At 43.3% G+C, this 14,446-nt stretch overlaps 1 protein-coding gene across 1 annotated transcript in view; it reads left to right on the top strand.

Moving 5' to 3' along the window:
• The first annotated feature begins 300 nt into the window (after nt 1-300).
• Nucleotides 301-14,446, top strand: part of LOC102409035 (ATP-binding cassette sub-family C member 4-like) — a 183,605-nt gene continuing 169,459 nt past the window's right edge. Inside the window, 3 exon segments of the mRNA XM_045162445.1 lie at nt 301-396; nt 6,322-6,432; nt 6,965-7,085. Coding sequence (XP_045018380.1) covers nt 365-396; nt 6,322-6,432; nt 6,965-7,085 — 264 coding nt within the window. The 5' untranslated portion in view covers nt 301-364.

The following is a 14,446-nucleotide window of genomic DNA, read 5'->3' on the forward strand; positions in this document are numbered from 1 at the left end:
TTGAATTTTTATTGGCATATAGTTGCTTAACCATGTAGTGTTAGTTATGCACCACAATGAGACACCAACTCACACATGGGAAAAAAAGAAGAAAACCTAGTGTTGGCAAGGATGTGAAGAAACTGGAACCCTGCACACTGACGGCGGGGTTCTAAAATGGTGCATCACAAAGGACAAACATTTTATGATTTGATTTACATGAAGTCCTCAGAGCAGTCAAACTCAAAGAGAAACAAAGTGGCCTTGTGGTTGCCAGGGGCTGGGGGCAAGGGAAGTGGGGAGTTAGTGTTTGATGGCACACTGGTACAGGATGAAGAGAGTTCTGGAAACTGGTTGCACAGTAATGTGAAGATAGTTACCAATAATGAACCGTGTGCTTGAAAAATCGTCAAGATGGTAAGTTTTATGTTGTGTGCATTTTCCACAGTTTTAAAAAATTTAATGCAAAACAAAAATGGCACCTGATGTGTCTCATTTGGAAGTGTTCCTGTGTTAGAGTCTAGCCTTTGCCACTTCCTGGTTATATGATTTTGAACCAGCCACATAACCTCTCAGTATTGGCCTCAGGAAAGTGGGGAGAAGACCTGGAGAGAACACCTCCCTGGGATGCTGAGAGGATCGGTGATGCTCTGAATAGGACAAGTCCTTCCAAACAAAGAGCAGTCATCACCACCACAGAGCGCTCGAGTAATCCCATGGTCCCCAGTAGAAAGCCTCTGATAACTTTGATAGATGAGGTTACAACAGCAGCCCTAACGGGAAGAAAGACTGCCCTCCTTTCCTGGTGAGGACTCAGCCACTGAAAAACCTTGATCTCTGTAAGAGCCCTCCCAACCTCCTCTTCACCTCTATAAAAGTGCTCTCCAGCCCTGGCACTTTGGGGACTTACACTTGGCTGTCCACAAACGCAGACCTCAAACTGCCATTCTCTGCCGATTCTGGATAAGCCCATCTTTGCTGAAGAAATATCTGACAGTCTATTTGTTTCAGGTCAACAGAGGGTAGGAATCAACATATTGGGGAACCCATGGAAGACTTTGAATGGCAAATTATCCATTTGACACCTCTGAAAGGACACTAATCTCAGGCTGATCAGATGCAGAACTATAAAGACCAAAAAAAAATCAAGAATAAACTTAAATAGGAGATAAATTTAAGCAGTTTGTTTTGCTGTAAGGACATACCAGTAAATTCGACTATACCTTTGGGTTGTTCTATTTCTTGCTTGAGGCGGTGGTTACTGTATAAAATTACCAAAACTCATCAAACTAAACACTCACTGAGAACAGGTCAAGATCAGAGAAAGAGCCCTGGAGAGCTCACACAGCCTCAGTCTACAGCATGTGGATTTCTGACTATTAATGAAGAGTAACAAGTGGTATTCTGAAAATGATGCAAAGAATCATAGTTTGAAATTAAACATTTATATCCATTCACAATCGATAGTTAATGAGGGCCGAGCAGGATCAACCTCCCTAAACCTTCTCAGCACTCAACCAGTTCACAACCCCTCTTCATGGCATCAGATTCTCTGAAAAGTGTCTCCAGAGAATCTGTCTCAATACCAGACAGTTTCCACATCCACACTCCCTTTGCAAGGGGACAGTTCACTGAGATGTGGTCAGTTTCAGGGGAGCAAGGATTTAACAGCTTCCTGATGGGCCACGGGCATCTGGTCCAAGACCCTGCCCCACCTCATCCCTGGGGACAGGTCCTACACTCACCCCCAACCTGCTGGCCTCTGGGACGAGGGTAGAGAGAAATGCAGAGCTCACCCCAGAGGCTGCAGTGAGCACAGAGTCACAAGGGACTGGACAATCCAGTCCCCAGCTGGACACGCTTCATTAACTGTGCTTCTTATTTCCAATAGTGAGGAAGAAGAAAAATTCAGTAAACCATAATGGGATAATGGACTGTTTTAGGAAAAAATGGGGCCTATCCTATATAAAAAACTATAAAAAAAAATTCTAGCAGCCTTTACTGTTAGAAATAAAATAAGAAAAAAGATAAAATAAAACACAGAGATTTAGATGATGTTAGGATTTTTAAAAGACATACTACAAAAGTAGCAGGAGAAATGAAAAAGAAAAGCTTGATTTTATTTAATCATATATAATTTAAAACCTCTAAAGAACAAATGAGAATCTGAAAGTATTATATGCACTATTACAAGTTATTTCAAAAATAAAAATGCTCTCTAGAAAAAATATATTAATAAACATTTGAAGAAAGAAAATAAATGATCAAAAGACATAAAAAAGTGTTCCATCTCTACGATTCAAATGGCAACCCACTCTTGTATTCTTTCCTGGAAAATCCCACGGACAGGGGAGCCTGACAGGATACAGTCCATGGGGTTGCAAAGAGTCGAACAGGACTGAGTGACTGAGCACGCATAAGTCAAATACATTCAATTTAAAATGGTTTGAATTATTTTTAATGTTAGGCCCAGAAAAATCTTTAAATAAGCTCACAAACAGCTGTTGAGAGGGCAAATTTGTCTAAACCTAATGGAAAACAATTCAGCCCTTCACTAATTATTCTACTTCTGGGAATTTGGAAAAAGGAAAGATGCACCAAAATATATGGTCATCAATATGCATCACATCCTAATTAGCAATAAACTGTATTAAAAGTGGAAGACTGCATATATTTCAATTAAATACCACATTTTGACAGAAACAGACTCTCAGACTTTAGAGAATGAACTTACGGTTGCCAGGGAGAGTGAAGGGGGAAAGGGATAGTTAGGGGGTTTGGTAGGGACGTGTACACACTGCTGTATTTAGGGTGGATAACCAACAAGGACCTACTGTATAGCACAGGGAACTGCTCAATGATATGTGGCAGCCTGGATGGCAGTGGGGTTTGAGGGAGAATGATACATGTGTATGTATGGCTAAGTCCCTTTGCTGTTTTTCTGGAACTATCACATTGTCCGTTGGATATACTGCTTTACAAAATAAAAAGTTTAATTAAAAAATAAATACCACATGTTGAACATTATTTAATGCTATAAATAAATGTTAAACTTTCCCATCAAAAGTTAGGAAGGAATCTGGATCCAAAGATATTTTGATGTTGAGCATCTTTTCCTCTTCAAGCAGAATTTTAAAGAGGGTCTTTTGTGGGCTTCCCTTGTAGCTCAGATGGTAAAAAATATGTCTATAATGCAGGAGAACCTGGTTCAATCCCTGGGTCAGAAAGATCCCCTGGAGAAGGGAATGGCTATCCACTCCTGTATTCTTGCCTGGAGAATTCTGTGGATAGACCATGGGGTCGCAAAGAATTGGACACAACTGCATGACTAACGCTTTACTTTGGGGGCAGGGTGTCATCATCTGGGTAAGTCCCAGTGCTAATTCCCTGAGCATTTTCTGTAGGGGACAAGTGTAGAATAAATCATCCAACATGTTTCAAACCTGCTTAGTGGTAAAGCTCCTAGATGTGCACCATTGTTTTGGAAGGAAACTGAGACCTAGAGATGTTAAACGTCATGGAACTGCTGAACTGGGGTGGAGACGTGGAACAGAGGACAGCTGAGGCCCTGGGTGCTCAGCACCACAGCTGGGACTAGAGTCCAGTCTTCTGACTCCTGGACTGGGCTTCTTTAGTGGTGCCAAGGTACCAGGATTAGCAAAATCTGAAGTTCAGTCTATCTTATTGCTTCTTTAATGAGTCATGGATATTCATATATTCAACAAATTGTTCTTAAGCATCTGTACCCATGTTGTCCTAGGAATAACAGGATAGAAGAACTGTGATCTGTGTTGTTGCTGTTATTCAGTCACTCAGCCATGTCTGACTCTGCAACCCCATGGACCAGCACACCAGGCTTCCTTGTCCTTTACTCTCTCCTGGAGTTTGCTTAAATTCATGTCCATTGAGTCAGTGATGTTATCTAACCATCTCATCTTCTTCTGCCCTCTTCTCCTTCTGCCTTCAATCTTTCCCAGCATCCAGGTCTTTTCCAGTCAGTCAGCTCTTTGCATCAGGTTGGCCAAAGTATTGGAACTTCAGCCTCAGGCCTTCAAATGAATATTCAGGGTTGATTTCCTTTAGGACTGACTGAATTGATCTCTATCCATGGGTTATTATGGTCTGGCCTTGGAAATTTCCTTACCTAGGCACATCAGTAAAATGGTGTTTACCAATGGACTGTCTCTGCATGCTAACTATTATCATTTAAATAATGCATAATCGATCTGAAGAGGTTTTTTTGGTGGGATCACCTGTACAGTTACAGTTTTTTCCCCTTTATAATAAATAATTGCAGAGAGATAAGTTGCGATTATGTAAATACCATCTTCTGCTTCAAGCTTTCACACAGTTTTTAATTTCCATTAATGATTTTCTGACTTGATTGTTCCTTTTTTTTCTGAATTGTTAAACATTTTTATTGTGCAGACTTATAACTTTACAGGACATGCAGGATAAAAAAGTGTAAAATATCAGTAAGTATATAACATTTTAGCAGTCTTTTGGACCAGCACTTGATTTGCACAAGGGACTAAGCATCTGTATGGAACAGACATGTCTTGGGGTACACAGTTTACGGACTGAATCACAAAACAATTTCCCAAGGGCTTTTCCTCATATAAATAGAAAAAATATCTTGCACTTAAAAATTATTCAGTATAGTACATTTTCAGTTATGTACACAGCTTAAAAGTAACTGATTACTCCTTTTATATTTGTTTGCATTTATTTGTAGGAACTTTCCTTTCTCTCCTGTTTACGTAGCACTATGGATTCATGGATTCTTTCATTATTTAATGGGTTAAGATTCATTGCCATTTGTTTGTTTTGATGCTCTAAGTATCCCAGATTTGTCTAGCAAGAGCCATTCAAGCTTCTCTGTCCTTCTATGCATCCTCATGATTCCTCATGATTTTATGGCACAAGATGTCGCAGACCCATCTTGGACTTTCTCTGCCTGTTGGTCTTGGCCTATAGACATTGAAGCTTTTGCCGGGATTGCCTGGGGCTCTGCTTACCAGGGCTCATACTAGTTATGAGCAGCCCCCACAGAAATTCTCCTTTTGCAGTCAGTGTTGTGGCTGGATTGGCCCTTGTGGTTCTTAGGATTGTGAGACATGTCTCAGAAACAACCATCAGGGAACTTTGAAATGGCAAGGTGTATCACTCACATGTCCTGGAGGGTACAAGGCACCCCTGGGGTGACACAGTGAGGTCCTGGATGGAGAGAGAGAGAGCTCATGAGCAAGCTTGGACTTGGGGTTCTACCTTTTTGAGGTTGAGAGTAGGGTGTCTAGGATTTTAAAGATTCACTCTTTATTGATGGAATTAAAAAATAAGAGGGGAATTAAAGTGCGGGAAGGGAGAAGCAAGCAGTCAATGAGATGGTCTGTTATCAGGTAAAACAGAGCTTTCTAAAAGTGGGAACTTCACGGGTGGGGTGGCCTGGCTCTTTATCTCATTGTGTAGCTGTCATGTGTTCACCGGAGATGGATGTCTTTGACATGGATGTCTTCAAAGCTTCATGACAGGCACTTATATTAGAGTAAAAAAAGAAGAAAAGAATTATCAGTTCTGACACACAGAGCCCCAAACATGGAATCAGCCATTTCTTCAGTTGGTTCCTTTTAGGGAAGAAGGATATTAAAAAGCCAAGACCTGGGTGAAGCGGGCCAAAGGACACAAACTTCCATTATAAAATAAGTTAAACAGTAGGATTAACTATAGTCACCAGACTGCACATTACATCCTCGTGAAAATGAAAGTCCCTCTGTCGTGTCCGATTATTTGCGACCCCATGGACTATACAGTTCATGGAATTCCTGCTTGCAATGTGAGAGAACCTGGGTTTGATCCCTGGGTTGAGAAGATCCCCTGGAGAAGGAAAAGGCTACCCACTCCAGTATTCTGGCCTGGAGAATTCCATGAACTGTATAGTCCATGTGGTTGCATAGAGTCGGACACAACTGAGTGACTTTCACTTTCATGAAGGTGTAATGTTCAGTCTGGTGACTATAGTTAATCCTATTGTATTGAATACTTGAAAGCTGATAAGAGAGTAGACCTTAAAAGTCCTTCCCACAAGAAAAAAATTCTAATTGTGTATGTTAAACAAAACCCCAAGATCAGGGGGATAGAATGCTCTTTGCTACCAGTGTGTCATTGCTTCCGGGGCCTCTCAGCATACAGAATTAGGGAGTGTGTAAACACATATCTAATTTTTCCACCATATCTCTATATATTTAAAATATAGTTTTTTTTTTAACAAAGCCCATCACTGTAGGATTCTAATTAGTGCTGTGTAATTTAGATATTTGTCACTGTCATTTTAATTTTTAACAGGTGGCTAAACCCCTTGTTTAAAATTGGTTACGAACGGAAATTAAAACAAGATGACTTGTATTCAGTGCTTCCAGAAGATCGCTCCCAGCACCTTGGAGAAGAGCTGCAAGGGTGAGCATAGACATCAGGGAAAAGGGGAAGAAAAGTGGGAATTTTCATGTGGGGCCAAAGGTTTCTGGGAGCTTTGCTTCCTCTGGGTTCTTCTGAGCCTCCTCCCCTGACACTGCATGTTCATCCACTCAGGCTGACCCCGGGCTTAGCCCACTTTGGAGGCTGGGGAAGCCCGTGTGCCCTGTGCATCTGTGCAATTGGAGGGAGCCCAAAGCCACGGCCCTGGAGGCCGAGCTCTGTCCCTGGATGCGGGGCCCCTGGAGGAGGGAGTCTGCCCCCATGAGCTGCTCATCACCTATGAGTCCAGCATAGCTTGGCAGGAACTTGTTTTCTGAGACTGGGACTTTTACCTCAAGGCCTGTTTTTCTGGTGCTTTGGTCTACACTGCTCGTCCTTCAGGCGCCTGTGACCCATTAGCCAGCATCTATGGGGCAGCCATAGAGCACTTTGTAGTAAAGGCTCATCTGCTCCACCTTCCCCCGTTTTACCTGTAGCAGGGCTTGTCTTCACTGTGCTTTGTTTCTCATTGCAGGTACTGGGATCGAGAAGTTTTGAGAGCCAAGAAAGACACACAGGAGCCTTCTTTAATGAGAGCAATTGCCAAGTGTTACTGGAAATTCTATTTTGTTTTGGGACTACTTACATTTCTTGAGGTAAAACTTTTTCCGTACTGTGCATTTCTTCTCACTGTGTGCAGATCAGTACTGAGATGGATGAGATGGTGGGGAGAGAAGATAGTGGTTTAAGGTCTGAAGATAAAACTTGTCTGTGAATCAGGATGTAGTTCAGTGGTTGTATTTACTTTCAGAATGGACAGGTGCTTAAAGGACAAATGCTCCAGGGGATTACAGTTGGGTTGGCCAAAAAAATTCTTTCAGGTTTCCCATAACAGCTTATGGCAATACTTGAATGAACTTTTTGCCAAGCCAATGTTTTTCTTTTAACCAGTTAAAACATAGTATTGTGAAAGGATGACAGTGAAAAGAAAACACCTTTTATATCATACTAGGACATTGTTCAGTTCAGTTCAGTCGCTCAGTCGTGTCCGACTCTTTGTGACCCCATGAATCGCAGCACGCCAGGCCTCCCTGTCCATCACCAATTCCCAGAGTTCACCCAGACTCACATCCATCGAGTCAGTGATGCTATCCAGCCATCTCATCCTCTGTCGTCCCCTTCTCCTCCTGCCCCCAATCCCTCCCAGCATCAGAGTCAGGACATTGTTAGTGCTTAGTAAATGATATAAATGCTAAAAGTGATCCTTGAGAAAGAGAAGATCCTACAACCTCAAGGAATATGTGCCTCGTGGTTTGGGTGAGGTAAACTTGGACCTGAGCCCAAAACATAAGATATTTTATAGTCACTCAGCAAGTAATTGTTGCCCAGCAAGTAACACCTGGGACACATCTGATAAATGCTTTCCTAAGAAGGGATTGTTGCCTCTCCTGTTCCTGTGAAACAGAACCTGGAGCCCTGAGTCTGGGCAGGAGCTGCCAGAGCTCCAAGAGCACACCCTTCCCTGGGCTTCTCCCTCCTCATGGGCCAGGTCACCCAGGCCACAGCCCCTGTGGGGAGGAGCTTCAGCTTCACCATCAGTTGTGGAGAATCCATGTACCATCTGTGCTGGTTTCAGTCCTGGCTGTGGGCGTAGTTTGCTTGTTGAAGGGAGAGTCTTGGTAGCCTGGCACTGGCAGAGGGTGGAGGAAGGGATGTGCAGGAGAAAACCTCAGACAGAAAGCTGTGAGGTCAGTAACCTCCATGACCTTGAAAGGCCTGAGTCAAGATCCCCCAGAGTACAGTCCACCTGGGGACACAGTGCTGTCAGCCCCCCTGTTCTGGCTGAGCCTGCTGGGGGTCTGCTGCAGACCTCCCTGTGTGGCTCGTGCTCTCCATGGTCCCTGAGTGCTGCCTAGGGACACGGGTGGCCTGTGAGTGTGTGAGAGCAGGAGGGATGGAAGATGCAGTTTCTGTGAAAGTGGTGTTTTAGGTGGAGAAGGTATGAGCTGTCCTCAGTCCATCATGTTGGGGCGAGGTGGGTGGGCCAGGTGGTTTACAGGTGGGCTGTGCTGTACTGAAGGGCACTGCGGGCAGCTGGGCAGGTGAAGTCCACCCCACACAACTGAAAAGGCAGAGAATCTGTCAGTTCCCAGGTGACTGGGTGGTCCTAGGAGATGGAGTTCTCGCTGATGGCAAAGGTGTGTACACCATTGTGCCAGAGGGTGGGGACAGGTATGTGGGGCAGAGTGCCACCTTAGAGAGGATGCTGACCACCGAGATGCTGCAGTGCCTTGTGAAGGGTGGAGTGGTGTTGATTCCAAAGTTGTCCAGCCCCAGGAACACTTCCTACTGGGGATCCAGGAAGGCCAGGCCTGGGAGCTGTGTCAGGTGTCAGTTGGTAAAGCCCTGGCCCCTCCTTCAGGAGGCTGGTTGTTGGGCGGTCATGGCAGAGAAGTGGGGAGTCGAGGAACTTGAAAACAAGGGAGCTCATCCTCTGTAGTACTGGAAGTTCCAGTAGCAGTAACAGGGGCTCCAACTCAGTAGTCATGGTGGTGGCAGCAGCTGTGCTATTAGTAGTGCAGTAGGAACAATGGTAAGTTCTCAAAATACGTTATGTATCAGGAACTGCTATGAGCACATTATGTGTAATATCACTCTTATTCCTTGGGCTAACTCAATGAAGTTGTAGGTTTCATATTACCCCCATTTTAGAAGACAGGACACAGTCCAAGTAGTTCCATAGGATATCCGTGGTCACACGGAGCATAAAGAACAACCTGAGTATCCACTTCAGGCACTCTGACTTACGAGCCTGTTCATCTCAATACCTGAGAGCTCATCCAGGGTCAGAAAGGCTTGTCTTTAGAGCTTTGTACTCATGGTGTCAGACACATGCATCCTGAACTTTGTCTAAAGATAATAAATAGGATGCTAAGAACTTCCTGCAGCAGGTAAGTCAGATGGGATCATAAATGAGGGTAGAGTTCAGGTGACCACGTCCCCCAGGTCCCAGATTTGACTAGGATGTTGATGCCAGCAGCAATATCATGCTGTGTTCAGAGGGACCAGGAGCCCTTTAACCTTCCCCTCATTACTATCCCTAAGTGGTGATAGTTTTAGATAGTGGAAGATCTAAACTCAGCTCAGGATTCTCCAAAACGTGAACACATTTACTTTGAGACCTCTTGCCCTCTTTTAATTCCTCTGGTGCACAGGACAACTGATGGGTTATCCATGGTTCCCAGATGGCACTGTGACCAACCGCAGCACAGGCACTCCTGGCAGCACCAGTAGGAAGAGGCAGGGTGATGCCAGTCCAGGGCAAGGATTCTGGAGTAAGGATTTCAAAGTGTGAAACCTCTGTCCTGTGAGAATTGAGGGGTAATCATAATGCTTGGGGAAGCAAGTACCAGGCTAGTGTTCAACCTGGAGCACATTCAGGTCACCCCTAATTAGAACAGAACAGCCAGCGAGTTCCCAGCACTCTGGCCCCTGTGTGCACCCCCATGGGGTTCTTAGGTGAGGAGAACAGGTTTCTGCCTGTCCACAGCCCTCAGGGTGGAGAGGAGGGGCCTGAAGACTCTTCCTGGACCAGAGACACACAGACCACTCCCCAGGTCATCAGGGCTTCTCTGTGAGAGATGAGGTCTCCACCTGCTGGTGTGTAAATGGGGTGACCTTGAAGAGTCTCAGTAGGTTTGCTCACTCCCTTCCCCTGAGTGGGGAGGAGTGGACAGGGTTTATGTCTTCTTCCTGAGATACTTAGAAATGGCTAGCATTGTCTAATCACTGACCTTTGTCCAAGGCCACTTTTGCTAGTTGTCTCTGTTTTAGGTAAAGGCTATCAGTTCAGTTCAGTTCAGTCGCTCAGTCGTGGCTGACTCTTTGCAACCCCATGAATCACAGCACGCCAGGCCTCCCTGTCCATCACCAACTCCTGGAGTTTACCCAAACTCATGTCCATAGAGTCGGTGATGCCATCAAGCCATCTCATCCTCTCTTGTCCCCTTCTCCTCCTGCCCCCAATCCTTCCCAGCATCAGGGTCTTTTCCAATGAGTCAACTCTTCGCATAAGGTGGCCAAAGTATTGGAGTTTCAGCTTCAGCATCAGTCCTTCCAATGAACACTCAGGACTGATCTCCTTTAGGATGGACTGGTTGGGTCTCCTTGCAGTCCAAGGGTCTCTTATGAGTCTTCTACAACACCACAGTTCAAAAGCATCAATTCTTTGGCACTCAGCTTTCTTCACAGTCCAACTCTCACATCCAAACATGACCACTGGAAAAACCATAGCCTTGACTAGACAGACCTTTGTTTGCAAAATAAAGTCTCTGCTTTTCAATATGCTATCTGGGTTGGTCATAACTTTCTTTCCAAGGCATGTCTTTTAATTTCATGGCCGAAATCACCATCTGCAGTGATTTTGGAGCCCCCCCAAATAAAGTCTGACACTGTTTCCACTGTTTCCCCATCTATTTGCCATGAAGTGATGGGACCAGATATCATAATCTTAGTTTTATGAATGTTGAGCTTTAAACCAACTTTTTCACCCTCCTCTTTCACTTTCATCAAGAGGCTTTTTAGTTCCTCTTCATTTTCTGACATAAGGGTGGTATCATCTGCATATCCGAGGTTATTGATATTTATCCCAGCAATCTTGATTTCAGCTTGTGCTTCTTCCAGCCCAGCGTTTCTCATGATGTACTCTGCATAGAAGTTAAATAAGCAGGGTGGCAATATACAGCCTTGATGCACTCCTTTTCCTATTTGGAACCAGTCTGTTGTTCCATGTCCAGTTCTAACTGTTGCTTCCTGACCCGCATATAGGTTTCTCAAGAGGCAGGTCAGGTGGTCTGGTATTCCCACCTCTTTCAGAATTTTCCAAAGTTTATTGTGATCCACACAGCCAAAGGCTTTGGCATAGTCAATAAAGCAGAAATAGATGTTTTTCTGGAACTCTCCTGCCTTTACAGTGATCCAGAGGATGTTTGCAATTTTGATCTCTGGTTCCTCTGCCTCTTCTAAAACCAGCTTGAATATCTGGAAGTTCACGGTTCACGTATTGCTGAAGCCTGGCTTGGAGAATTTTGAGCATTACTTTACTAGCGTGTGAGATGAGTGCAATTGTGCAGTAGTTTAAGCATTCTTTGGGATTGCCTTTCTTTGGGATTGAAATGAAAACTGACCTTTTCCAGTCCTGTGGCCACTGCTAAGTTTTCCAAACTTGCTGGCATATTGAGCGCAGCACTTTCACAGCATCATCTTTCAGGATTTGAAATAGGTCAACTGGAATTCCATCACTTCCACTAGCTTCGTTCATCGTGATTCTCTCTAAGGCCCACTTGACTTCACATTCCAGGATATCTGGCTCTAGGTTAATGATCACACCCTTATGATTATCTTTGTTGGTAGAGACTATAGGAAGGCACATATTTGTGTAAATCTTCACTTTGGAACTCAACTGATGGGCAGGAAGTAAGCAGAATCCTCTGTGTCCCAAAGTGGGCCTTGTGTCTGGACTCAGGGCTGGTTCCCCAAGAGCTGAGTGGTCTTTGCATTTATTTTCCACCCCTTTCTTCCATGTGTCCCTCACTTCTGCTCAACCCGGCAGGCTGAGGAGTGGCTGCTGGTGGCAGAGATACTGTGGGCTGAGAGCAAGCACTGAGGACCACACAGCAAGGGAGAGGAGGAGGGGGCCTTGAGCCAAGTGGACAGGGACCTGCAAAGCAGACCTGCTGTGTGCCCTGCTGGTTCCTGAGAGCATCGTGTTAGGCATCAGATATTAGTATCCTCAGTGATCACCTTGAGACATATATGAGGGTGATGCTTTTCAATTCATTTTTTAAAGAAAAACTATTTTTACTGTCTCATTGAAAAATTATTTTTTAAAAATTGAAGTATAATTGACTTACAATATTATATTAGTTTCAAGTGTATAGCATAGTAATTTAGTATTTTTGTACATTATAAAATGATTACCCAGATCAGTCTAGTTACCCTGTCACTATACAAGGTTTTCTAATGTTATTGACTATATTTCCTATGTTGTACATTACATTCCCATGACTTATTTATTTTATAACTGGAAGTTTGTGCCTCTTGATCTCCCTTACCTATTTCACTCATCCTCCAATCCCCTTCAATCCATTTTCCTTACTAAGTCAAGGAAATAGGTGACTACTTTTTAAAAAAAGATTGCCTTCATAATGGTGCAAAATTCAAAATTCTGCTTAGAAGTGAAACTTTTAATTACTGTTCAGAAAACTTGGCTTCTAGAAGTGACTTTTCTCAAGAGTTCTTATTCTGCCATAATGGCCTGTAAACAGCAGTGAGTTTTTTAAGCCCTTTATGAAACTGGCCTCTACCATTAAGGATAAAATAGATCTCTTCCCAGGACTCCTGTCTTTTGTGCAAACCGTAGACATCTTTGTGAATTTTTTGCTTTCTGGTATGACAAGAAGTTTCTGGTTTATCTTTATACACAAAAAAGCTGTGTATCCTTAAGTAAAAATTTACCCCTGCCCTGGAATCTCCATTTCTCCAAGCAGCCACGGCTCCTTCTAGTGGGAAATGGTATTTAGATACTATGGCCTGGGCACTAGGGATGCTCATTGCTGTTGGGTTGGCTATTGTTTCTCAGCTTTTTCATTGGGCAAAGCTAGAATACATTGTTTATAGTAAACAGACGCTGAGTTTATATGGGTATTTCCGATCTAAATCAGATTCAGGACAGTAGTCCTTTTACTTTATCTTTTTACTCTTAGATTGGTATCTCTTTTCCTGTTATCATCTTTTCTCTTTTCTGCCATGCCTAATGGTGGCTCAGATGGTAAAGAGTCTGCCTGCAGTGCGAAAGACCCAGGTCCTTGGGTTGGGAAAGTCCCCTTGAGGAGGGCATGGCAACCCACTCCAGTATTCTTGCCTGGCAAATTCCATGGGCAGAGGAGCCTGGCAGGCTACAATCCATGGGGTCGCAAAGAGTTGGACACGACTGAGTGGCTTCACTTAATCCCCATTCTCAATGATACCAACATAATTAGTCATTTAAAAATCTTATAGTGTCAACACTATTAATCATAATGTGTCTTTTGGAAGCTTTTGTTGTTATTGTTGCTGTTCATATTGTTCTTAGATAGGCATATCACACAGGGAATGTGTTTTCAAATAATTTCTTTAAAAACCACTTTTAATAATTCTTTTTTGTATAACTTTGCCAATCTACTGGATGGATATAGCTTTTGTTTCATTTTACTCTGAAATTTAAGAAATTGATTTTGAAAACTTGATTGTTTTATAATTATAATTCTGTATAATGTTTTCACAATTCCAAAGTCAAATCAATAAAAGAGGCTATTTTAAAGAAGACTGGTATCCTTGTTCCATTCTAATTCTTCCACCACTTTAGATGTAACGTTACAAATTTTGATTCATATTTTGATTTTGTAAATACAATATTTTATAAACATTTTTTTTTCTGTGTTGTCAGATGGAAGGTCTGAATTTCCTCATTGAAGTCTCAAGAGTTTCGGTTCATAAGGAGTTTGCTTAGAAGCATGATATGTAACATGGAACCTGAGTTAAAACCCTCTGTGGTACTTGTACTTGTGGTACTTGCAAGTTCACGGCCCCTCCAGGCTCAGATGCCCTGATGATGCAGGAGAACAGCAGATGTTTCTATGGGATTAGTTTCTACATCCAGAATCTTCCAGGGAGAGGGAACTTCAGGGTCCATCCTTAATCAGTTGAACCTAAACCAGTTTCTAGAGTCTTGGCTTCAGGTCTCAAAGTGCTCTTAACCCCTCCCAGGTGATGCTAAGGTGCAGTCAGGATGAAGACCACTGTGTCAGGAGGAGTGGAGTTATATTTAGCATCCTAATGGTTATTATTTTCCCAGGTTCACTGCTCTTCCTCCTTAGCTCTGGATCTGTCTCAGCTCCATTGTTTGTCACCTGGTCCCCCATTTCTGATGATAAATTGCCCCTTCATTTTTCCCACAAGCTCATTTTTTTCTGCTTAT

The sequence above is a fragment of the Bubalus bubalis genome, chromosome 13 (assembly GCF_019923935.1).
Source record: "Bubalus bubalis isolate 160015118507 breed Murrah chromosome 13, NDDB_SH_1, whole genome shotgun sequence".
NCBI lineage: Eukaryota > Metazoa > Chordata > Mammalia > Artiodactyla > Bovidae > Bubalus > Bubalus bubalis.